Source organism: Erpetoichthys calabaricus, chromosome 2, assembly GCF_900747795.2.
Source record: "Erpetoichthys calabaricus chromosome 2, fErpCal1.3, whole genome shotgun sequence".
NCBI lineage: Eukaryota > Metazoa > Chordata > Cladistia > Polypteriformes > Polypteridae > Erpetoichthys > Erpetoichthys calabaricus.
This window is the reverse complement of record NC_041395.2, coordinates 209,863,560-209,889,585: the sequence shown is the minus strand read 5'-3', so window position 1 is coordinate 209,889,585 and position 26,026 is coordinate 209,863,560. Positions and strand designations below refer to the sequence as shown.

At 37.5% G+C, this 26,026-nt stretch overlaps 1 protein-coding gene across 3 annotated transcripts in view; it reads right to left on the bottom strand.

Moving 5' to 3' along the window:
- Positions 1-1,965: 1,965 nt before the first annotated feature.
- Positions 1,966-26,026, bottom strand: part of dap3 (death associated protein 3) — a 137,942-nt gene continuing 113,881 nt past the window's right edge. For all 3 annotated transcript variants that reach the window (XM_051923081.1, XM_051923083.1, XM_051923082.1), the window contains exons 11-13: positions 25,861-25,950; positions 2,751-2,868; positions 1,966-2,325 (exon numbers count right to left, since the gene is read on the bottom strand). In XM_051923081.1, the coding sequence (XP_051779041.1) occupies positions 2,240-2,325; positions 2,751-2,868; positions 25,861-25,950 (294 nt within the window). In that variant the 3' untranslated portion in view covers positions 1,966-2,239. The remainder of the gene's footprint in view (positions 2,326-2,750; positions 2,869-25,860; positions 25,951-26,026) is intronic.

Genomic DNA, 26,026 nt, shown 5'->3' with positions numbered 1-26,026 from the left:
TTAATTCGGCCAGAGGTAAGTCTGCTTCCGCCTTCTCTTTACCTGCCGGCCGGGAGCCAATGAGGACGCCCACTCCTGGCACGTGTTCTACTGGGTCGCGCAAAGGCTCCTGGGACTTGGAGTCTTTCGAGGGTCGGGTGGCTGTTCCAAGCCGACTGTGCTCTGCCTTTTTTACTTTAACGGCAGACCATTCAGTCACATCCCGCCCCTCTTTGTCTTTATTTAATTTCGGCGCTGCTTCGCTAGCCTCCCCCTTCAAGGTAGCTCGGAACCATTGGGGAAATAATGACCTCACCTACGGTCCGACGTTGACCTTCTATGTCCCAGCATCCATTGCGCAAGGTCACGTGGTTATATCCCTCGAATGGGCTCGTCGCTTGCCGACTCCTAGCCTGGCCTGCCTTCTGGGTATCACGGCCATCTTGCCGAGGTATGAGGCAGGCATCCGACTCACCGCTTGCTTTCTGGAAGCAGGCCTCTGCAAAATAGGAATAAAAATTCCCCGGCACTTTGGGCGTTTTCCCGGCACATACCTCCAGACTTGGCAGCGGTGTTCCCAATCTATTTAGGGATTCTGGCGCGTCCGATGGCTGACAGCCTTCCTGCTGTTGCGCCACTCGAGCTCGTTCAGCCTTTATCAGTGCCCGGTCCTCCTCACTCCCAGTCAGGTAAGTCCAGGTCATCTCGGCTTCTGTCAGGGTCTGCACCCAATTAGTACGCCCATTCTTTTTCCCCCCGACTTCTTCCCCATCGTGGTCTGAAGGTTAGCAAGGCTCACAGTTGCAGCGCTTTCCGTAGAGGGTGGTGTTCGCACCTTCGTGCATTGAAGCGGGACCTTCTTAGGGTCGTCTACATACACAATATTTAATTGAAATACAGGTTCCCTGCCAACAGACGGCCAGAGAATCCTGCCGACTACGCCAGTGTAGCAGTAGAGGTTCTGATTCACCTCTTGAACCCTCAGGTACCACTCCAAACACCAGGTAAAAGTACAAGTATTATTTATTGTACAATTATTACGTGCACAAAGCACCCTCCACTCCACACTACTCATATACTAATCAATACTACAATACTCACAAATCCTCCTCTCCCAGACACTTCGCCACCCTACCTCCCAGCTCAGCTTAATGTCTGGGCTTTCCCAGAGTCCTTTATACCCCCTGACCCGGAGGTGTTTCCATTCCATTACGCACAAGTCCTTATTCCTTCCGGGTCAGGGTAAACAGTCCTTTTCTTCAACCTGGAAGTACGTCATCTCTCCTGTTCACGTGACCAGGATGTACTTCCAGGTTATAGGGCACATATGAGTCCACGAGCCTCCCCACAGCGACTCCCAGTGGTCCCCAAGGTATCCAGCAGGGCTGTTGCATAAAAACTACATAGTCCATAAGGCCCTGCTGGAATTCGGGGCCCGTCCATGCTGTCGGGAGAGCTCCTCCTGGCGGCCTGGGGGTGAGGGCCGGAATATGAAGCCGGCCATCCATCACACTACATATACAACAAAACAAATTACATATATTGATTTTGATACATGCTGTTGTGTTTCAGAAAGACAGGAGTGAGCTACAATTACAAAATAAAAACTATATTTTGCTTTATAGTTCACGTCACATAATGAGATTCTATTGAACACGAACAAATAAAATACTGACAGCAAGAAACAGTATTACCAATATTTAATGACTGGTGTGTTAAGTATGTTATTTTATAAAGCTACTTAGTGTATAATAAACTTTTTCAATTAGCATTGGAGGACTTAGCATGGCTATGAAAACAATGACTTGGGGAAACTAAGTAAATATTATATTAAAAACATTTTCTACTGAACAGTTGTGCTCAACCTGGAGCAAAACGGACATTCTGGGAATGTGCTATTTCTGAAAAAAAGTTAAGCTGCTTAGAAATTTACACACTTACCTTGGAAGAACTTTCATTTTAAAATTAAAATACTCACACAAAAGGTTTTGCAACATTGCTTTACTTATATAAAATATAACAACTGCAATGACTTACACTTGAAAGGTGAAGGCTAAATTAAACAAAGACATTTGTTGTGTTGCTGTGTCCCTTTAAGCCTATGTTTTCTACAATTTGCAGCATGTACATCAAAAGGAAACATGAAAAACTAATTCCATCCATCAATATAATATGTCCATATGGAGAATAGAAATTCAGATTTATGGTTTTCTAACCATAACTGGTCTACACAGATTCATGGAGAATGTTCATAAGATAATCAGAGGAATGAACAAATTCTTTCCAAGACTGCTGGGTTCCTATTGCTCAGAAATATTAGTTCTTTTTTACCATCTTCTGTATGTGCTGCAAAAAAAAAAAGAAAAAAAAAAAGAGACAGAAGTAAAAAGCAGCTTAGACATACGATAATTATTTGCAGATTTCAGTAAATGCACAAAATATAGAAACAATTTGTAATGGCAATTTTTTTATAGCCACCTATAGCCAAAGTTTAAAAAGTAGCATTTCTACTAATGTACAAAATGAATTACAGTATGTAAAAACAATTAAGCATTAGTTCCTAAATCAGCCCTAGCTGTTTCCAGTGTAATGTTATTACTTTCAATGGCAAATATGTTAATAGCAACATTTTTTTTAATTCAATTTTATCTTTCCTTCTATCCATTTCACTAGTCAGTATGTGCAGAGGAACCATGCAACTCCAAAATTCGTAACAGGTTTCAAAAATGAGTGGACAAACAAGCACAGTATTTACACAGCGACATTTGCACCTTTCTCGTGTTGTATCCAGTGACGATCCTTGTAATATTGATAACAGCTTTCAAACTCTCGTTCACTGTACCCAGTGACTTGAATGGGAAGAAAAGGATCCAAGAAATCAAAGCCATCCTGGTAAAAATAAAACCGATGATAGGATAATCAGAGAGAACTGTTAACATATTCAATTAAAGCTTGTATTAAGGCAGGAAAGATTCATGGTAGGTTTGCTGTACATCAATGATTTCATTCATAATATTTAGAGGTTCCAAATTCACCTTACCTCTCAAGGGCAACTAATATCAGGCACTGATAAAATGAGAAGCTTTTCTGGAAGTATATGAATCAAAGTTCTTTAAGATACAGTGCCTATAAAAGATATTCAACCCTAGGAGGTTTCCATATTTTATTATGATACAACTTTGAATACCAGTGGATTTCATTTTTTTTTTATATTGATCAGAAACTCTTTAATGTCAAAATGAAAACAGATCTCTGCAAACTGATCTAAATTAATTTTGAATATATAACAAAAAACAATTTTCAACATAAGTATTCACCCTCATAAAGTCTGCATTTAGTAGGTGCACCTTTAACAGCAATTCCAGCCTTGAGAATGTGTGCATACGTCTCCATCAGCTTTGCACATTTGGACTAGTACTGGTTATTTATAGCAACTTCATGGTACGATATAGTACATTACCATAAGACAGAACAGCACAACAAACATATAACACAACTGACAAATTTTGATTATAAGCAATTCATACATTTAAATACAATAAATGTATTTCCTTCTATATTATTCTACGTTTGATTTTTTTTTTTTTCTTGGAAGAACAACTACTGATCTAAATATTCTAATGTTAGTGGACATCTCTGTGAAGTCATAGTTTTACCAGCTGTGGAAACTCTTAAAACTCTTTCTGCAGACACACTTGTCCCTGGAATGCGCAGGACTTGTGCCAAGTTGCCCAACACTGTGTAATCAGATTCATGAAATCTCCACTAATTTAGTAGCTCTTTATTATCAAGAGGCACATTGTACTCACTAAACATTACTTTACAGTTCTACACTTCTGGCAGTCAATTCCATTTTTAAGTGTACAAAACAATTAAAAATTGAAATTGCAATAGAAAAAATTAGAATGCGCATAAAGTACAATATTTTTTTATTACAAAAGAAGCTCTATCTACATTATATCTTATTATGAAAGTGTGTATCGGCAGAGATAACTAAAATTAAAATGTCTTTAGTAGCATATTAAGTGTTGTTAAAGCAGTATTAAAGTTATTAAAACAAACAAAAAGAAAATCTTGAAACTTTTCATTGTGGGTAACAGGACAAACTAAATTGCCATTAACAACAAGCACAAGTATGTAGGGGTGTACTAATGAAACTAGTGGGCACTAGACACAACACCAAAAAGTGTTGATTGGTAGTGTTACAAAGGAGCCTCTAAATATTTAAGATGTGGTTTAAAACAGTTGTCAGTCAGTAGTGTTTAAAACAGCAACATGAGGAGGCACAGCCTTATGTTAAATGAATATGCAAGAACAACAGCTAATCACAGCATTACAGACTTTATTAACTTTAAAGAAAAAACTGAGTAAAGGAAAGGAAGCTTACAAGGCTAAAATAGAAAACAAACTCACTCAGAATATCATGAAAGATGTCTGGAATGGACTGGGCATAATTACTGAATTCAAGTACTCTAGGGCTCAGGTTCCAGAAGGGAATGTGCATAAAGCTAACACCCTGAACCAATTTTTAAATAGATTCTTCATCTAAATGCCTCCTTCTTCCAATAACAAATCCCCCAACAACATTCCTACATCAACAACTCCTTGCACTTCAACTGGAATGGCCAGTGATGAATTCACCTCTGACAATCAGTATTGGCTGTCTAAAACTGAAGACCAAGTGAGGAAACAACTGAAAAAGCTGCACACAGGAAAAGCTGCAAGAAAAAAAAAAGTAGTGTCTTAAGGCCTGTGCTAACCAACTTTGTGGTAATGTCTGTCACCTATTTTGTTTGTCCCTAAGGCTCCATAAAGTGCCACTGCTATGGAAAACAACCAGGATTGTTCCTGTTCAAAGAGGGCAGGCACCTCTTCACCTAATGACTGCAGACAGGTGGCACTTATGTCTCGCATCATGAAGACTTTTGAGAGGCTTTCTCTTGCTGGAAAAAAACGGTCTCCTAAGCCAAAGAACTTTTGCAAACTGCAACAGGTTTTCCTCTGAGATTTCAGTGTATTTTGCTGTATTCATTAAACGTTCTACCCTTACAAACCATTTAGGGCCTGATGCAGAGAAGCATCCCCACAACATGATACCATGTTTCACGGTGGTGATGGTATTTTTTGATAATATGCAGTGTTTGGGCAGAGTGGTGGATAGGGATCCGCACCAGCAATCAGAAGGTTGCCAGTTCGAATCCCATAAACGTCAGAAGTGACTCTACTTCATTGGGCCCTTGAGCAAGGCCTTCAACCTGAAACTGCTGCATCCTGGGTATGACGTTAATCTGCATCCAGCCCTGCAAGTAGGTCCTCCAACTGTTAGAAATCTCATGTTCTTTAGTCGGGCAATAAACAAAACACACACTTTATGATTAGATAGTCACTATAAAGCATCTTACAAAAAATTGTCAATACTTTGTGTATTGTTGCCATAATGCACATACAGCAAGAAAGCAAGCAGCTATTACAATCCTTAATATGATCAGCTTTTTGTATCATTAAAATTATTTTTAACAATTGCCCCAGAACAAAAGCTAGATATTCAGAACTTTTAAGAGAAGATTTCACATGGGCACATGCATTTATTTTATTATTATGATGTCCCAGCTATGGAGTTTTACATATCTTACATAAGCAGACTGATTTTATCATTGAAGTTAAAAATCGAGAAGACAACAAATAAAGACTTCTAAGCACTTTATTCTTGCTGTAATGTTACATTTGTTAAACAAATCTGTGTGCAAATTCATTTAAGCAACATAAATAAATTCAGAAGTTGACTTGAAAAAAATATAAAAAAGCAAAAATATCTTTAGGTGGTATCTTTTTATTTCTCTTTAGGGGCCTTACTGGTTGTGCTATATTTAACATGCTTGGAATTTAAAAATAATTTTCAGAAAGCAACTTGTAAAAATAAGTGTGCAATGGTATCCTAAATCTCTGAAGTAGATTTTTGACATTTACCATCTTTGCATTTTTCACTTCTTCATATTGCATACACCTTAGGTGAGATGGTAGCATCACTTGGCATATTCTTTTGTTTCCTACATGTCATACATAGGGGTAACCCTTGACAATTTTTTTTTATTGCTATTGATTTTATTGTAATCATTCCATACAAATAGATCAATTTTTACAAAAAATAGCATTGAAAACAAATCAACCCCTACCCCTGAGAAAGAGAGCATGGCCAATGGAGTAAAACTTAAAGCTAGTTAAAAATAAATAAATGGATGAGTTTAACAGGCAGATAAAGATAAATGGAGAAGAAAAAGAAATGGGAAGAGAATCTGCTTCCTCAGTGCTTTAAGAGCTTATTCTAAAATATTATTGATTAGATCCTGCCAGGTTTTGAAAAAGTTCTGCACAGATCCTCTAAGTGAGAATTTTTTTTTCCAATTTCAAATAATATAAAACATCAGTTACCCACTGACTTAAAAGAGGAGAGTTAGGATTCTTCCAGTTTAGCAAAATAAGTCTGTGTGCCAATAGTGTAGTAAAGGCAATCACAGTTTGTTTGTCCTTCTCCACTTTAAGCCCATCTGGAAAAACATCAAACACAGCTGTTCATGGGTTAGAAGGGATTGTGACACCAAGGCTGTCTGAAAGGCACTTAAAAATGTTTGTCCAGAATGATGTTAATTTGGTTCAGGCCCAAAACATGTGACCCTGTGAGGCTGGAACTTGATTGCAGCGTTCACAGGTTGGATCTTGCCCTGGAAACATTTTGGACAGTTTTAAGCGAGACCGATGTTCTCATATATAATTTTGAGTTGAGTAATTGTATGCTTTGCACATATGGAGCTCAAGTGAATTCTCTGCATTGCTACCTTCCACTCCTTTTCTGATATGTTGAGTGAGAGATCCTTTTCCCATTGTCCTCTTGGGTCTTTGAAAGGGAGGGACTGTAAAATAATTTTATATATTGCAGAAATGCTGTCTGAGTCCTCGAAACTGAGCAATATTTTTTCCAGCATAGAGGAAGATGAGGAGGAAAATCTGAAGTCAACTTCTGTTTAACAAAGTTTCTAATTTGAAGATTGTGAAAGAAATGTGTTGCAGGAAAGTTAAATTTGGAATGTAATTAGGATGCAAAGATGTTGTCTATATAAAGATCTCTACGTAATTTAATCCTAAATGTTTTCCAGATATTAAAAACTGCATATGTTTGTGAGGGTTGCAAAAGGTGGTTCTCATGCAGAGGTACCGCAGATAAAAGATTCCCCATCTTAAAATGCTTTCTACATTGACTCCATATTCTGAGTGAGTGAAGCACAATTGGGTTATTAGTATATCGGCGATAACTTGCATTAATAGTGGCACAAAGCAGGGAATATAAAGAAGAACTGCAGGATTTTATTTCTATTGCGCACCAAGTCTGTGTATGTTCATCTATTTGTGTCCAGGTTTTTATAGCTTGTATGTTTGCTGCCCAGTAATAAAACTGAAAGTTGGGTAGAGCCATGCCACCTTCTGCCTTAGGTCTTTGTAAGGTCGCTCTTTGAATACATGGATATTTTAAGTTCCAAATATATGAGGTTATGGTTGAATCTAATTGCTTAAAAATGATTTATTGCTGTATATTGGAATGTTTTGAAATAAAAAGAGAAGCTTTGGAAGGATATTCATCTTAATGATGTTAATTCTTCCAGCTAGAGTGAGATAAAGGGTTGACCATCTATGCAAGTCTTGCTTAATTTTTTCCGAACAGATAGCGAAATTTTGTTGATAAAGAGCTTTATGTTTACTTGTGATATTTACCCCTAGGTATTTAAACTGTTCTGCAATGATAAAAAGGAAGGTGTGCAATCTAATATTGTATGCTTGAGAATTCACTGGGATGAGCACACTTTTATTCAAATTAATTCTGAGACCAGAGATCTTTTGAAATTCTGTAAGTGCTGTTAAGACTGCAGGCACAGTATTTTGTGGGTCTGATATATACAATACCATATCATCTGCATATAGAGAAATTTTCTGTTCAAGTCTTTCTCTGAAAAATTCCTTTATCTGATAAGCATTTCAACAGTGAACTGCCAGTGGTTCCATGGCTATTACAAATAGTAGTGGTGACAAGGGGCATCCTTGTCTGGTACCACGTTCTAGTTTAAAGTAGTCTGAACAAATGTTGTTAATACAAACTGAAGCTTCTGGATTGGTATACAGTAGTTTGATCCATGCACAAATGTTTGGGCCAAACCCAAATTTCTCTGATGTAGTGAAAAGGTAGTCCCATTCAATTATATTAAATGATTTTTCTGCATCCAACGATAATATCATCTCTGGGGTGTTTGACTTTGCTGGTGAATATATTACATTAAACAGGCGTCGAAGATTGGAAGCTAAGTGTTGGCCTTTAATAAATCCAGTTTGATCTTGTGATATTACCGAAGACAGCACTTTCTCCATACTTCTAGCTAGGACTTTGGAAAGTATCTTAACATCATTATTTTTCAGAAGTGAAATTGGTCTGTATGATCCACATTGTAATAAGTCTTTATATTGTTTAGGAAAGATGGTGATTAATGTTTGGCGAAAAGTTTGAGGTAGAATTTGATAGTCCCTGGTTTCTGTAAATGTTGCTATAAGAGGGGAGCTAGCTGAATGGAGAATTTCTTATAAAATTTGACAGGGTAGCCATCAGGGCCTGCTGCTTTCCCACTCTGAAGTGACATTATAGCATCTAGTGATTCTGATAGCACCACAGGTTTATCCAATTCCTCTGCACTAAGATATCTATTTCTGGTATCTGTAATGCATCCAGAAATGCATTAGATCGTGTGTTGTCTTCTTTAAACTCAGTAGAATATAAGGATTTATATTAGTCTCTAAATGTGTGCAATATATTTTTATGGTCAATGATTTTATCTCCGTTCGTGCTGGTGATTGCTGGGATTGCACTGCGAACTTCTTGCTTGTGGATTTGTTGAGCTAAGAGCTCATTAGCTTTCTCTCCGTGTTCATAGTAATGATGTCTTGATTTAAAAATGAGTTGTTCAGTTTCTTTTGTTGTTAAGAGGTTGAGCTCTGAATGCAGAGCCTGCCTTTTCCTATGAAGATCCTCACTTGGACATCTGGCATGTTCTTGGATCTCTTTTAGTAATTTTGCTGGTTAGCTCTGATACCTTCTTGGTTTCTAATTTATTTCTGTGGGAAAGATATGAAATAATCAGTCCTCTTAAGAAGGCCTTTAGTGTTTCCCAGAGTATTCCTGCAGAGACCTCTGAGGATGTATTTGTCTCTAGAAAGAAACTGATTTGTTTTGATATAAATTCTGTACAGTTCTCGTCTGCTAATAGAAGTGGGTTAAGACGCCATCTGTGAGATGAGTATGTGGGGCATAATGATTTTACCTCCAAGATCTGAGGGGCATGGTTGGAAAAACAATAGCGTCGTACTTGAAAGATTTAATCATAGGCAAGAAATTATTATCTATAAAGAAATAATCAATTCTTGAGTAGCAATGATGCACTGGTGAGTAAAAGGAATATATTCTTGAGTTTGTGTTTAGAAACCTTCAGAGGTCTGATAAGTTGTGGTCAGTTAAAAACTGTGTAATTGTCTTTGCAGTGTTAGATGTCATCACCCCTGTGACAGGAGACCTATCTAACAGTGGATTTAAAACACAATTAAAGTCCCCAGCCATTATAATTTTATAATTTTATGAGTGTTCACATTGGGAATGGATGTAAATACATTTTGCATAAATTCCCTATCATCGACATTGGGTGCATAAACATTTATCAAAATCACTTTACTGTTAAATAAATTGCCCGTGACAATCACATATCTCTCTTCAGGATCAGATACTACATCTGATGCTACAAATGAGACTGTTCTATGTATGAGAATTCCCACACCTCTAGTTTTCTTTGTAAAGCTGGAACCCTTGACAATTTAAGATGTACAGTAATCCCTCCTCCATCGCGGGGGTTGCGTTCCAGAGCCACCCGCGAAATAAGAAAATCCGCGAAGTAGAAACCATATGGTTATTTTTATATTGTCATGCTTGGGTCACAGATTTGCACAGAAACACAGGAGGTTGTAGAGAGACAGGAACGTTATTCAAACACTGCAAACAAACATTTGTCTCTTTTTCAAAAGTTTAAACTGTGCTCCATGACAAGACAGAGATGACAGTTCCATCTCACAATTAAAAGAATGCAAACATATCTTCCTCTTCAAAGGAGTTTGCGTCAGGAGCAGATGTCAGAGATATAAAGAAAAGCAAACAAATCAATACGCTGTTTGGCTTTTAAGTATGCGAACCACCGCGGCACAAAGCTGTTGAAGGCGGCAGCTCACACCCCCTCCGTCAGGAGCAGGGAGAGAGAGAGAGAGAGAGAGAGAGGGAGAAAGAGAGAGAGAGAGAGAGACAGATAAAAACAAAGTCAAAAATCAATACGTGCCCTTTGAGCTTTGAAGTATGCGAAGCACCGTGCAGCATACTTAAAAGCTTCACACAGAAGGTAGCAACGTGAAGATAATCTTTCAGCGTCTGAGCGTCCATTATCGTCTAGGTGTGCAAACAGCCCCCCTGCTCACACCCCCTACGTCAGGATCACAGAAAGTCAGCGCAAGAAAGAGAAAGAAAAGTAAGTTGGGTAGCTTGTCAGCCATCTGCCAATAGCGTCCCTTGTATGAAATCAACTGGGCAAACCAACTGAGGAAGCATGTACCAGAAATTAAAAGACCCATTGTCCTCAGAAATCCGCGAACCAGCAAAAAATCCGCGATATATATTTAAATATGCTTACATATAAAATCCGCGATAGAGTGAAGCCGCGAAAGGCGAAGCGCGATATAGCGAGGGATCACTGTAATTGAAAGGGAGCACATATGTGGGAAGGTCAACACATTCGTTAAGAGTTTTTACTATGTAACTGCCTACACTCTAAATTAATTTGGACAGCTTGTTTGCAGATGTAGAAAATGTGGCACAATGTGTATACTGTTATGTATATTTTTCAAAATGGAGAGAGTTAGAATGTTTTTCTTATTTCCTTTTGCCTTCGAAGCATGACTTGGGGTTTGTCATTGTCAAAAGTTCAAATTTTGAGTTTGGATTCAAACACAAAGAATGCAAGTGCTTATAAAAAGTCATCAGTTACCTCAGACAATACTTATAATAAAATAGCATTTTAAATAATAAAACTAATGGTGCTTACGGACCTTTATTCCCTCACAAGTATACTATTTCATATGCCGAATTTTAGTCAATATCTGGAGATGTAACTTTAATTTCTTTATTATTAAAACAAAAGTGCTCAAAAGGAGTTTTAAAGACAGGTTTTGTACTCTTTTCCTAATCAAAAGATTGTAATCATTTTGACCCCTCATTTTCATATTTTTCTTTAAGAAGCATTTAAAATCTGACCCCATCGTAATACTTTAACTATAAAATTGGTTATGCTCATCACATTAAAGTTTAGTTTAAGTTTTAATTCCAATTTTATATGAGAAATGACATGGAAGAATCATACCTTGTTAATTGTATTTTTTCCTTTCCCAATGGTGCTGCAGTTGGTGCATAAATGTGCACAAAAGCACAATTATTTCTGTACAACACAATCCATTGAAATGATTTTGCTCAAAATCAATAGGCTTCAAGACTTATTTATAGTAAAGCTAAACTCTGGAATGATCTACCTAACAATATAAGACACACTAATTTACGTCCTGGCATTGAAATCAAATCGTGAAGATGAACATGCTTAGTCTGGCACATACATGTTGAGTGGCCACTAATGTGGTTTATATTTATTTTATATTAGTAGTATTAGCATTGTGTGGCAGTGGCCATGTTTTTGCGGTTTTCTTTCTCTTCTCAGTGCCATATAGTAGTAGCACTAGGTGTACCTTGGAGTGGATGTGCACTTGGCAATTAAGTACACTTTGGCAAACCTATGTAGTGTTCTGCAGCAAGTGGCTGAAGTAAAAAGCTGGGAACCAAGACAATTCCTCTTTTGACAGTTTAGGGAGCACGTTTTAATGTAAAGGATAACATTTTTCTTTATATAATGAATAGTGTATTTTGGTAGGAGTTTCAATGCTATATTTTCTGTGTTTTATGTTATTCTTTTTCATCTTACATTTTAATTACCATTCATTTTTGTGATCAAATTCCAAACAATTAAAATAATCAAAATATTTCAAATTACAAAAACAGAACAACTTTGATGAAATCCTAGCCCATACAATCTCCACCCTTGAGCTCTAAAGAAGATTCAAGCCACAAAACAACAGAAATTAATCAAAAACCAAGGTTTTGGAAGTCAAATATAAATACACTCTCAAATTATTGATTTAACAATAAGAAAATCTGTAGTCCAAAAAGAAATAAAAGGAACAGGCTTATAACAGTATTTACATAATAAAAAGTAGATAGCTGAGACAGGGCCCTAATATGAAGCGATAATAGTTAGGCAGATATATACAGAAGGTTATAAAAGATCAAACTGTAGAGAAACACCATTTGTTTTAATAGCTGACTGTAGCTGAAAACAAATGAAAAATAAAAGAAAAAAACTTTGCACGTGAGCGTCAGTAGGCTTTGCGCCCTAGGAACCAAATTACCCAAACTATAGCATAACATTTCAATAATTATTTACTGCTCCGATACTGAATTTTTTTCTGATCATAAAAAATACATCATTACAATAGCAATTGATGAGAAGAATTCATAATTAATTGCAGAATTACAGTATTTGATGGTTCCTCTAGAGTGCCTCTTTTTCTTACACGACTTGGCTCAGAAACTAATCAGCACATTGTCATTTCATAACAGGCTTAAGTTTCGAGTTTGTTACTGATGTGTCCAGCTGTTTTAGCTCTAGACCATCCTCAAAAAACTGTGACACACAGACAGACACACATCCATCATGATATCGATGTTTTTAGTATCAGGGGACCCTCAAACATCAAAATCTGTCAAAAACACTGGAGATCGAAATTTTTGACGAATCTTAAGCTTTCGCTCCTCCCTCATATACAGGTTATGGTGGGGGAGGGCGCAAAGCAATAAGATGGAGGGCAGACTGAAGCATGAAAGTTGTTCCTGCACTGTCAAGATTCATTAAAAATATACTGAAGCATCAGAGTGCCTTGGAGACACCAAGGAGAGTATGTATAGTACATGTGTTAGCATCACTCAAGAATAACAGAATATCACCTGCATATAAAGAAATATCATTCAAGAAGCCTCTGATACAAATGGGAGACACTTCATTACAACTACGTACAGGTATAGCCAAAAGCCTGAGAGATGGAGTGAAGAAAGTTTTACTGACCTGGGAAGATCCTCTCACAATACATAAGATGTAAGTACCAAGGACAAAAAATAAAGAGTTTGAATCATATCAGTAAAGCAGTTTTTAAATTCTGCATGAAGCAGAAATGTCCATAGATAGTACCAGTTTAGATGATCAAAAGCTTTCTCAATGCCTAATGACGAAAACACAGCAGGAGATTCTAAAATAGGTGGTAACTCAATGATGTGAAATAATCTGCATACATTATCTGAGTACATACAAAATTTAATAAAACCATTTTTTTTCCAGTAAGTGCTAATTTATGACAGAGAAGAGGGAAAGAAAAAATACAAAAATAGCCTATTCCAGATTGTGTCTTGGTATAAGAAAAGGAGCATTCCTGTGCAGAAGGATTAACAGCTTGATAATGGTCAGTTAGTTTCAAAGGGTGGGATTTATAACAACATTTGCATCCATGCCCAAGCCGATCATATAATCAGAGTATTAGGGAAAACATTTAACAAATTTTGAAAAGACGGCCGGATCAAACAGAGTAATAACTTAAGATGTAATGAAGAGTATTTTCCTTCTGCAAGTATCAGTGAGAATACAGGTGAAGGGGCATTTGTCATCACCTGCTAAAGCATTAACTGATAAATTACAGAGTAATAAAATCACAATACAATATTGTTTATTACAAAGCGTCATCACATCCAGCACCCTATGATGGTTAAAAAAAGTGATATCCGTATCTACATGATCTAGTACTTCAAGGCAGTATGCCCAATGACAGAGTTTAAAGTACACATATATTCACAAAGCATTAGTGTGATCAGCCACTGACATGACGGAAAAAGTGTAAAGGATAAACAAAAGAAAAAAGATGAATAACAGCAGAAACATACATATCGAAACTCAAAAAGCAGCCCACCCCACGCTGAAACAAGATCCCATCCCTTCACATGGGGCTTGAACCCCCACTACCTGCCCAAGCACCAATAAAAAAAAGAAAACTACAGCTTAAGTACAAATGGTCCATGCAAGCTGCCCACACTAACAGAATTGCGTCTTCCTTTACTATTTCAACTTATGAACTTTCACAAGCAAGGAAGCCACATTTCACAGTGACAAAAACCCTTATCCCCAAGGAGCAACAATTTATAAAACCAATACACAGTGATCCCTCGCTATATCGTGCTTCGCCTTTCGCGGCTTCACTCCATCGCAGATTTTATATGTAAGCATATTTAAATATATATCGCGGATTTTTTGCTGGTTCGCGGATTTCTGCGGACAATGGGTCTTTTAATTTCTGGTACATGCTTCCTCAGTTGGTTTGCCCAGTTGATTTCATACAAGGGACGCTATTGGCAGATGGCTGAGAAGCTACCCAGCTTACTTTTCTCTCTCTCTTGCGCTGTCTTTCTCTGATCCTGACGTAGGGGGATTGAGCAGGGGGGCTGTTCACACACCTAGACGATACGGACGCTCGTCTAAAAATGCTGAAAGATTATCTTCACGTTGCTATCTTTTGTGCAGCTGCTTCCTGAAACGACATGCTGCACGGTGCTTCGCATACTTAAAAGCTCGAAGGGCACGTATTGATTTTTGATTGAAAAACAAACTCTGTCTCTCTATCTCTCTCTCTCTTTCTCTGCTCCTGACGGAGGGGGTGTGAGCTGCTGCCTTCAACAGCTTTGTGCCGCGGTGCTTCGCATACTTAAAAGCCAAACAGCCCTATTGATTTGTTTGCTTTTCTCTATCTATGTGACATTATCTGCTCCTGACGCGCACTCCTTTGAAGAGGAAGATATGTTTGCATTCTTTTAATTGTGAGATGGAACTGTCATCTCTGTCTTGTCATGGAGCACAGTTTAAACTTTTGAAAAAAGAGACAAATGTTTGTTTGCAGTGTTTGAATAACGTTCCTGTCTCTCTACAACCTCCTGTGTTTCTGCGCAAATCTGTGACCCAAGCATGACAATATAAAAATAACCATATAAACATATGGTTTCTACTTCGCAGATTTTCTTATTTCGCGGGTGGCTCTGGAACGCAACCCCTGCGATGGAGGAGGGATTACTAAACACAAACAGCTTTAATATGAATATACATTTAAAATGACTGAAAACTAAGAACTCTACCAACTGATAAAAATCAACTTAACAGAGACAAAGATTCCAGACAGTATCTTTACTTTAAAGGATGAAACTTCTTGGAAGCCGGAAATATTTTCTATTGATCGGTGAGAGCAGACTCATAATCAAAGTAACAGAGTGTGATGCTGACTGCAGATCTTAACAGAACACTTTGTGAGTCCACATTATTGGAGTGATGGAAATCAAATTGGTAGGTTAGAAGTGATAAAATTAAAAGAGTCAGAGCGTTCCGCACCATCTGGTAACTTAGTAAGATGTACATTGCATCTTTGATTGTGGTCCTCTGAGACAGCCAGTGTGCCCTGTTGTTTTTTTTTTCTATGAAGCAATGTATTTGTTGTGCTGCAGTTGGTAAAGCAGTAAGATCAAGATGAAAGGCTTTTATTTCAGATCTAAAATGTACTATGCTCTTCTTTATCCTTGTAGTACATGCCTGAAAAGTAGAATTTATATTGAATTATTGCTCAATATTTAGTCAATGAAGTGATTCCAAGGACTCATGTTGCCAATCCACCATTTTCGAGATGTCCTTTGCTATTCTTGTAGACATAATTGACAAAAAAAACACTTCTTAAATTGGTGTGTTTACATGAACACGCATAATTGGGTTAAGGGGAGTAACTCATCAAGGCAAAAAACCTGTTTTCTTAATAATCTGTATTTAGATGCACAAGTAATATTCTGAAGTTCTTTTTTTTTTTTTTGCAAAACACTCACAATAAGAAAAAATAAAAACTTTGGCACTGGTCACTTAGAATCTGAAAATAAGCTTGGAGCCTGTGATAATTTTCTTGTGTTTCATAAATATGATTGGTCAAGTTGATGCTTTATTTAGAGGTTTCTGGACTGCAGGCAGCAACCTACTGTATTTTCTGCTTGGTTGTGTGACTAAGCCCTGCAAAAGAGTCAGCACGTAGGACTGGGGAATATGGGGGAAAAAAAAATCTAGGTTTAATGTACCACGCGTGTGCAGTAGCAATGGGTCAAACTAAACTGACATTCTTGCCAAAGCTGTCAAAACTAACAGCTAACATTAAAAGCAAAGCATTCGACAAATATGCGGATTTTGTTTGCAAGGATATAGGGCTTTACAACACAGTGTCTGGTGAGGGGTATATTCAACTTGAGCAGTACCCTGGTCCCTGCAGTGGCTCTGATTGGTCACCTGTTGAGGGTGCAGGGACTGCTGGGTGCAAGCAGGCCAGCGCAACATTTAAAAGGGGGCCAGTGATACAAAAGTAAATATTTTGTGTTTCGTGTCTGGAGTTGCCTTTCTGTCTTGCCTTCCGTTCTGATACCTGTGGATTCTTCTTTTGTCCTGGATCATCTCTTGTTTTGGGCTATAGACTTTTTGGTGTTTTCCTGCACATGAGGACTGTCCGTGGATTTGTTGACATCCTGTGAAGAAAGAAATGCTCCTGATCCCATTCACCTGTCTTCATCTCATCAGGAAATACTGGTAGGACTATCTTTACATTCCCATTCAATATGCTGATCTCTGGGCTATCTACCTCCATCATTGCATTTCATCAGGTGCAGTTTTCCATGGACTTGTGTGTGGTTTTTGTTTGTGGTTTGTTTGTTTTTATTGTATAATTGCCAGAAGGGAACTAAGGTGGGATTGTTTCAGCATATAGTTACAGTCATGGCCGAAATTATCGGCACCCCTGGAATTTTCCTTGAAAATTCACCATTTCTCCCAGAAAATTGTTGCAATTACAAATGTTTTGGTATACACACGTTTATTTCCTTTATGTGCATTGGAACAACACAAAAAAAACAGAGAAAAAAAGCCAAATCTGACATAATTTCACACAAAACTCAAAAACCGGGCTGGACAAAATTATTGGCACCCTCTACTTAATATTTGGTTGCACGCCCTTTGGAAAAAGTAACTGAAATCAAGAGCTTCCTATAACCATCAACAAGCTTGCTACACCTCTCAACTGGAATTTCCGACCACTCTTCTTTTGCAAACTGCTCAAGGTTTCTCATATTTAAAGGGCGCCTTCTCCCAACAGCAATTTTGAGATCTCTCCGTAAGTGTTCAATCAGATTTAGATCCGGACTCATTGCTGGCCACTTCAGAACTCTCCAGCGCTTTGTCTTCAACCATTTCGGAGTGCTTTTAGAGGTATGTTTGGGGTCATTGTCCTGCTGGAACACCCATGACCTCTGACGTAGACCCAGCTTTCTGACACTGGGCCCTACATTACACCCCAAAATCTTTTGGTAGTCTTCAGATTTCATGATGCCTTGCACACAGTCAAGGCATCCAGTGCCAGAGGCAGCAAAACAACCCCAAAACATCTTAGAACCTCCACCATGTTTGACTGTAGGTACTGTGTTCTTTTCTTCGTAGGCCTCATTCCGTTTTCTGTAAACAATAGAATGATGAGCTTTACCAAAAAGCTCTACCTTGGTCTCATCTGTCCACAAGACGTTCACCCAGAAGGATTTTGGCTTCCTCAAGTACATTTTGGCAAACTCCAGTCTGGCTTTTTTATGTTTCTGTGTCAGCAGTGGGGTCCTCCTGGCTCTCCTGCCATAGCGTTTCATTTCGTTCAGATGTCGACGGATAGTTCGAGCTGATACTGTTGCACCCTGAGTCTGCAGAACAGCTTGAATGTTTTGAAGTTGATTGGGGTTGTTTATCCACCATTCGGACTATCCTTCGTTGCAGTCTTTTATTAATTTTTCTCTTCCGTCCATGTCCAGGGAGATTAGCTACAGTGCCATGTGTTGTGAACTTCTTGATTATGTTGCGCACAGTGGACAAAGGAAATATGAAGATCTCTGGAGATAGACTTGTAGCCTTGAGATTGTTGATATTTTTCAACAATTTTTGTTCTTAAGTCCTCAGACAATTCTCTGCTCTTCTTTCTGTTCTCCATGCTTAGTGTGGCACACTCAGACACACAACAGAAAGGTTGAGTCAACTTTTCTCCATTTTAACTGGCTTCAGGTGTGATTGCTATATTGCCAGCACCTGTTTCTTGCCACAGGTGAGTTCAAACGAGCATCATATGCTTAAAATAAAACGATTTACCCACAATTTTGAAAAGGTGCCAAAAATTTTGTCCGGCCCATTTTTGGAGTTCTGTGTGACATGATGTCAGATTTGGCTTTTTTTCTCTGTTTTTTGTGTTGTTCCAATGCACATAAAGGAAATAAACATGTATATACAAAAACATTTGTAATTGCAATAATTTTCTGGGAGAAATGGTGCATTTTCTGGGAAAATTCCAGGGGTGCCGATAATTTCAGCCATGACTGTATATTTTGTTAATTATTATTTAATACATTCTTTAATTTCTGTTTTATTACTGGTTGTTTTGTTGTCTCTGTGAGGAGTGTGTGTGAGTTGGGCCAAGGCTGGGTGTGTTCCTTGGATCCCCACCTAAAAAAATAAATAAATCACCGTCTTATTGATGGTGTGAATCTTAGTTGTGCTGGACTGCTACAAGGTCACTCAAACAGGTCTATGGAGACAAGATATAGTGCTGAATTCAGTGTTGCAGCCATTTGACGATTGGCCACATCAACAAAGAGATACAACTGTGATCTCTTTTCTGAAACCGTTCAGATGTAGACTAAGATACTACTGAAAGAACTTGACAACAAACTGTTAATCACCAGCTCTTATGCACATGCTCTACAAAATAGCAACATTTCTTGGCCCAAAACTTCCATTTCTATATGTTTATTTAAGAGGATCGCAAAGGCACAGGAACAAGAAGAGATTTGTAATAATTTGAAATAACTGTGATTTAATGCAACTGCATTAAATCAAAGAGCGCAGTGAAGTTCAGTGGTTACCTGTTAGAAACTATTTCATCCCAAAGCTTGCAACCACACAAGAAGATGCCTGTACATTCACAGTGCTTTGCTTGGTTACAGTGTGCTTGAATTGATGAGCAAAAAGTACTGTGAGAAAGTGGGGAGTGTTTGTTAAGCTGTCAGTAATATGCTAACTAGAAAAGCATATAAGCTTAAACTTATATGTGCGACTTGTACATGGGCAGCACCTACCTTCTGTTCCATATTTTTGAGGAATGAATACCAATTATTAACACAGATTTAACAGGACATGTTGCTTACACTCTTTTGTAATCCTTTCTGTGATAAATTAGATGCATACTTATGTTCAGAAATTATTATTTAAGTCCCACAGGAAGATGTGTATTTGTATCTGTATACTGATGAAGAAGAATCATCACAAAAAAAGTGAAAAGGACAACTGGGCCAAAGATGGGAAACCTTCAGTCACTTCCTTGTACAAGATCATGTTAAACAGGTTTATCAACCATACATGACATTTGTCCTTAATGGAAGCAATGCACAGAACCCAACTCCAAGGCAAAAAAAAAAGGCACAAGAAATCCCCATTAGTGCAGCACTTACTTGAGTCTGGGACTGTAAAGTCTTACATTGTACAAGATCTAAAGGATGACACTGTTTCAGCTGGTATTAAAGATTAGTGGCAGAACCTTCCTTTCTGGGAAACATGCTTTTGACACAGTTTGCAGTGCATGCTACTCTGCTTCTTGTCGGAGTCTAAATAGCCAAGATATCGCCACACTACCAAATTCCTCAGACATATCATTTCAACAAAGTCCTCAACTTTTGAGCATTAGGCTGTACCTGCTGGGGTGTCTTCTTTAGTTATGCTGGTATTTTTTTAGTTTTTGTTAACATTTTCTGTTTTCTCTTTTATCTCACTCCCACTCTTGATGTATTGGCATGCACTAAGGAGTTGGATTACTGCCAAAAGTCTGTGTGCAAGGAAAACACACTTTGTAAGCGTGAGTGACATTTTGAGCTCATTTTACAAGCATAGCTGTTGCAGCCCATACACCAACACGTGTGCTGCTTCCAGCTGCTACTATGCTCAGTGCTGTGTGTACATAGGGGTGGGCGGTATGACCAAAATTCTATATCACGGTATTTTTCTAAATTATCCCAGTTTCACAGTATTCAACGGTATTTTTTTCCCATGCATGAGTGGATGTTAACCACATGTTCCACTGCAATTACAGTAGACTGGCTAAGAATAACCTATTCCACTTTCATGAGCATTGTACATTGTACAAAAAAAACATTTTAATGTGCACACAAGTATTAATACAGGTTTGCATGGCCCCATAAAGTGATAGTTTTCAAGGGGGTGGGACTAATGAAGAGAATGAATCACACTGCATGACAGATGCAGTCAAAATATAGAGCCTTTTTATTGAACAAATTTTGCAAACAACTTAAACTAAAATTTTGACAACATATTTTCAACCATCCAAAGAGGCATTTCGACTTAGTAAAATATCCAGAGGTGCTTGTCAAAAGTTGTATTGCACTGAACATGTCTTAGAAAAGGAATAAATAGTAAATATTTTTTGTAAACCAACTACACTTTCTGTTAATGTTAACCATCTCTGTCCACTGACACATTACAGTGACTTTTTAAACAGCTTTACCATCTTTAAACTGCATAATATTTAAACTAATAAATAATAACAATAAAATAAATAATAGTATTATTACTGATAGTTGCACTATTACTTCAAGACTTCAAGCCCAGGTGCATTACACAGTATTCACCAAATTAAAATAAAATACAACAAAACAAGTGCAACTTGGTGATGACATCTTTAGCAACTGAACCATCATTTAGGAAAACTGCATTAATATGGACCTTGCTTCAAGCTAAGCTATATACATAAATAATAAAACTGCATCTTGCATTTATAATGCTATTTGTGGTATTGCCCTACGGAATCGTATTAGGGCCACGGTGAAGAAATAAAAATACGTGTGTTAAGTGTTCCCGGACCCAGTTGTTAATCACTACGCTTCTTAAACTGACTTCCTCTGCACTAAGAGGAGGCGCCGGCAGCAATCACCGCACAGAATCCATTCACTTCATGATATTCCTGCTCTCTGAAAATTTAGAATGCTACGATAAATACTTGATATCATTTTCATGATTAAATGCATTAAAGCAGGTATTAAACATGCATGGTAGTGAGGCGGCAGTGCTGCTCCCTCGCAGTAAAGGGTCCCCAGGTGTATGTTCAGTGTAGAGAACTTTATGGAAGGTGTGACGAGGCTCCAAAAAACTGAATGTATGAATGGGTATCGCAAAGGTTTAACTTAAATATTATGTAAATGTTGGGTTTGTGATCTGGTGGTTGGAGACACGAACACATAATTCAATGGATGTTCTTCTGACTGGGCTTTCTTTATTGCACGTGTGCTGCCTGTCTGACGTACCAAAACCCTAGTTCCTATCCTTTATACTAGCATGGTCAATACAGCATAACAAAACCCCACATCCTACATGACTTTGAAAGGAAACTGAAGCAAGCCAAGTAAACCCACTAGAAAAACAAGCAAATTCAAGGCAGGGAACACCCGAGATACCCTTGCCGCGAGGCAGCAGTGCAACCTCCACGCCGCCGTGCACCCCACATGATTAATACATGCTTTAATGCATTTTATCATGAAAATTATATCAAGTATTTATCTTAGCATTCTAAATGTTCAGAGAGCAGGAATATCATGGAGTGAGTGTATTCTGTGCGGCGATCGCTGCGGGCACCACCTCAGTACAAGAGGAAGTCAGTTTAAGTAGCATGTACCGATTTAACATGGCTCGGGGAACACTTAACACAAAGCATTTAATGTGCTACATAACTTATGACGGGGTTTGAGAAAATCTAGTAAATTAAATATTCATTTTACAATGAAGTTTAGTTTACAATGTTGTACTTTAATGACAAGTTACGAGAATAAAGTCAACATGTCGTCACATTATTACACAGTACCCAGGTACATTACACTGTATTGAAAAAAAATAAAACAAGTACAACTTGGCTTGCAGTATTATCCAATAGTATAGAAACAGTATTTACACATTTGAACATAATGGTCCACATCCGACCTTTTAAAACTAAAGTATCTCCAGGCAACGGCCGTGACTCCTTTTTTTCGGCAAAAGTTCTTCTGTGTGATCATGTTCAACTTTATCGTCAGCTTCAGTTTCGGAATGTTCTCTGTCCATTTTCACCGCGCAATACCTACGCTACCACAACCTATTTAGTGGTGTAGCAGTGAAAAAGGTCCCCACTTGAACAGTTTCCCACTGTGCCATGTTCCGAATGTCGTTTAGGCAATTTAAACCGGTGTTGCGGTATAAGAAAAATCCATATCATAACAAAAATAAAAAACGGTTTTCGGTATGAACCGGTATACCGCCCAGCACTATGTGTACATCAACCTAACCTGATGTGGCTGTAACTCTATTTCAGCCACATGATTGGTTCAGCAGAGTGCTATTCTCATTATCATTGGCTTTTTGTGTTGTCTGTCAGAACATGGATAGAATGGTATAACAACAACAAGAGGTATTTACACTTCAGTAAGATATGTGTTAGGCTACTCGTTACTTTAAAAAGTAACTGGAATACTTAATGCACATTACTTTTAATGCATTACCCAACTGCTCCTGAGATTGTGTTGCTGAGATTAGCACCATACGTTCAGCTCATCAACATAGATTTAGTGACTTCTGATATATTGAGACAAATTATTTACGCAAGAAGAAGGAATAATGTGATTGCCCAAATGATTGCCTCTGGAAATGTATCTTATATATGCTTCTACCCATGCCTGCTGAAAGCATGTGCAAAGGAAATACATGCACAGAGACAGGCAGACTGCAATGGACATGTACAGACAAAATCCTTAACAGTAACCCAGTTATGGTTTTACATGGTCACATAAATTGGATGATTCACAGAGAAATCCACCTCAGGTAGTCAGGTTTCTCAGAAGCCAATAACCTGATTTCTCTAATCGAAATATGGGTTTACATGGCATTTTAGAAATCTGGTTTCTGTGAACAAGGTTATTGAAGCTTTTGTAAATGGGCTAACTGATAGAGGCATGAGGTTGTAATCCAAAGAGTTTTAGAAAAAAACGTATAGAATAAAACATTGCTGTTAAAATTACTGTGTGGGAAGGACTGCAGAATCAATTACATGTTAATCACAATTACAATTATGGCTGCCGCGATGTACTGATGGTGAAAAGTGGTGATTACTTTATTCAATTTAGTACTCCTGCTCTGTCACAGAGCAAGCTTTCTCAGTTTCAAACTGCTCCAAACAGCAAATGAGTATAGTGGCCCATCACAGATAAATTCACTAAGCGAAGGTACATTGGCGAATCTAAATGACCTGCATCACGTGACTATACAGGCTACTGTGCTGAATGCATTTTTTTGCCAAAAGTCTTTTAAAAAAATGTGAATTTCTTTCTCTTCTGTTTGCAGAGACCTATGGAAAAACTGAGAAATATAAATAATGCTGAACCAATATCTCCAGACACTGTTTTTAAGTTGTTTATACCAAAATGAAGAGGTTTTACGTAATACGGAATTTTTTTTAATAGTGATGATGTTGACCAAAATAGCATACTGTGCAAATTGTTGGAGCACTGTATTCAGATATTCATAAAACCATATAAAACTGAACCACAAGCTAATCTAAGCAAGCAGTACCAAGTTCTAGCAATGTTAGGTCCACAACACAGATAAATGTTATTTACACTTACACATGATTACCACCCAGGGTAAGAGATACATCACCCTACCACAATTATTTTCCCAAAGCTGTGTTACTTTCACTTTATTTCAAATGACGGACAGAAACTGAAATGGATATGTAACAAGTGGCACTTTTTAGAACCACATCTGATTTGGAGTGTAGTAGAACTATGGAATAATGCCGGAGCATAATAGTTCTTTATAGTGATGAGGGGTGTATACTGAAAAGCAGATGCTTGCAAATACCATACTTTCTCCAAGAAGGCAAATGATATTGCTCAAAGACCGCAAGTCACACTGACTACAGGGGTTTGAAGGGAAAGCAGCAAGTCTGCATGATTACATATAACAGGGTGAACTTAATAAACACAACTGTTGTCAATAATTCGACCAGACACTCATGATCTGGTCACAGGCTGCACTTACTGATTGGATGAGAATCCTGTTCCTTTTATGCTAAAGCTAAACACTGTGCATAGCATGGTATCCACTGTATACTGTTGTAGTATGATCATATCTTGCATAGGTAACAGTTCAATGTCTGATAATGTGCAAATACTGTGTGTAAGCAGGTAGTGAACTTGAAAAGTATTTAGACAGTGACCGTTTGATTTTACACACACATGTACCTTTCGTTTTCTTAATAAAGCAGAATCATATTCTCATGCTTACTTTCTTGAATAGTTGGTGATTATTTTTTTTAGAAGTCTTATACATACATTTTATTTAATAATTACTTGAATCATCAGTAATTTACTGTATTACAAAAACAGTTAAAATATTTAATAAGTATCCTGTATCTTTATTGTAAACAATACTGTGTGAAACACTATTTCTTAAAATGTATAATCAATCCAGCATTTAACAATTACATCTTAAATTTTAAGTGGTTCTCTAGAAAAATGGAAGTTTACTGTACTGTTTGTATACAGAATACAGTACATGCAGTTGTAGTGTTATTAATTAAAAAATGTAATTGCAATTACAATATCAATAGCAACAATCACCAATTATGAATTTTGTGGTAATCATGGGCTGGGGTACAGCATAAGGACTAAATGGTCATCCCTCCCAGATATTAAGTGAGTCTCCACTACAAAGTGCTTGAAATTTCTGTATAGTTTGCTGGCTTTATAAATGGGACTAGCTTTAAAAAATAATTTGTAACTGAAAACAAAATTAAACTTTCATCTGCCCAAGTCTGAAGTATGGTCCAGTACTTCTGCATTTGTTTAGCAAACAGTACAATATCAATAATCAATGTAATTTATACTATGTACATTGTTATTTTTTTGTAAATCAACACAAATTTATAAAGCCCTGGACTACTAATAATGGTTTAATACTAATAAAGAGTTTAAGCCAGTTTCATCAAAAGCACTTTTTCCTTCTTTGCAAGGATGGTGAGGAAGAAAGATCAAAGACAAACGGAAGCAAATTTGCCTGCATTCTCCACTTTCACACTTGTTAGGAAAATATGAGCTCTATAAACATTCATTAAATGAAGCTTGTTGCAGAAAATTTACAAATTAGATATATGGGACATATCTCATAATTTCATTGTGAATATTAAATAAAGAGTGATGGAACTCTTGACCACAGTTTTACATATGCATAGTGTGTCCACTTCTAGACAGCAGGTTTTGTTTAACTCCTATATAAGTTTCCCGACTACTAAAAGTTTCATAAACATACCAAGGTAAAACAAATATTTTCTCAGACTGAAAGCAAATGGGAAAGTTCCTAGGCATTTTAACCTCAAACAAAATTAAAATCTATTCATGCTTTACAAAAATTATTTCGTACTTGGTAATAAAATCCTCCTTTCATTGTAAATGTCTATTGGCCTCCCTAAAAATAACCTTACCTTTCCAAGCAGCTCATGAGGCAGGTACGCAGCTTTTGGTGTGAACAGGGATCCAGTCTGTGTTACTGTGGCAACAACTGCACCATTATTCTAGAAAAAAAACAATGAATATTTATCTTCTTCTACAAGTAATTACAACACTATGGGTTCAACGAGTGATATGGTG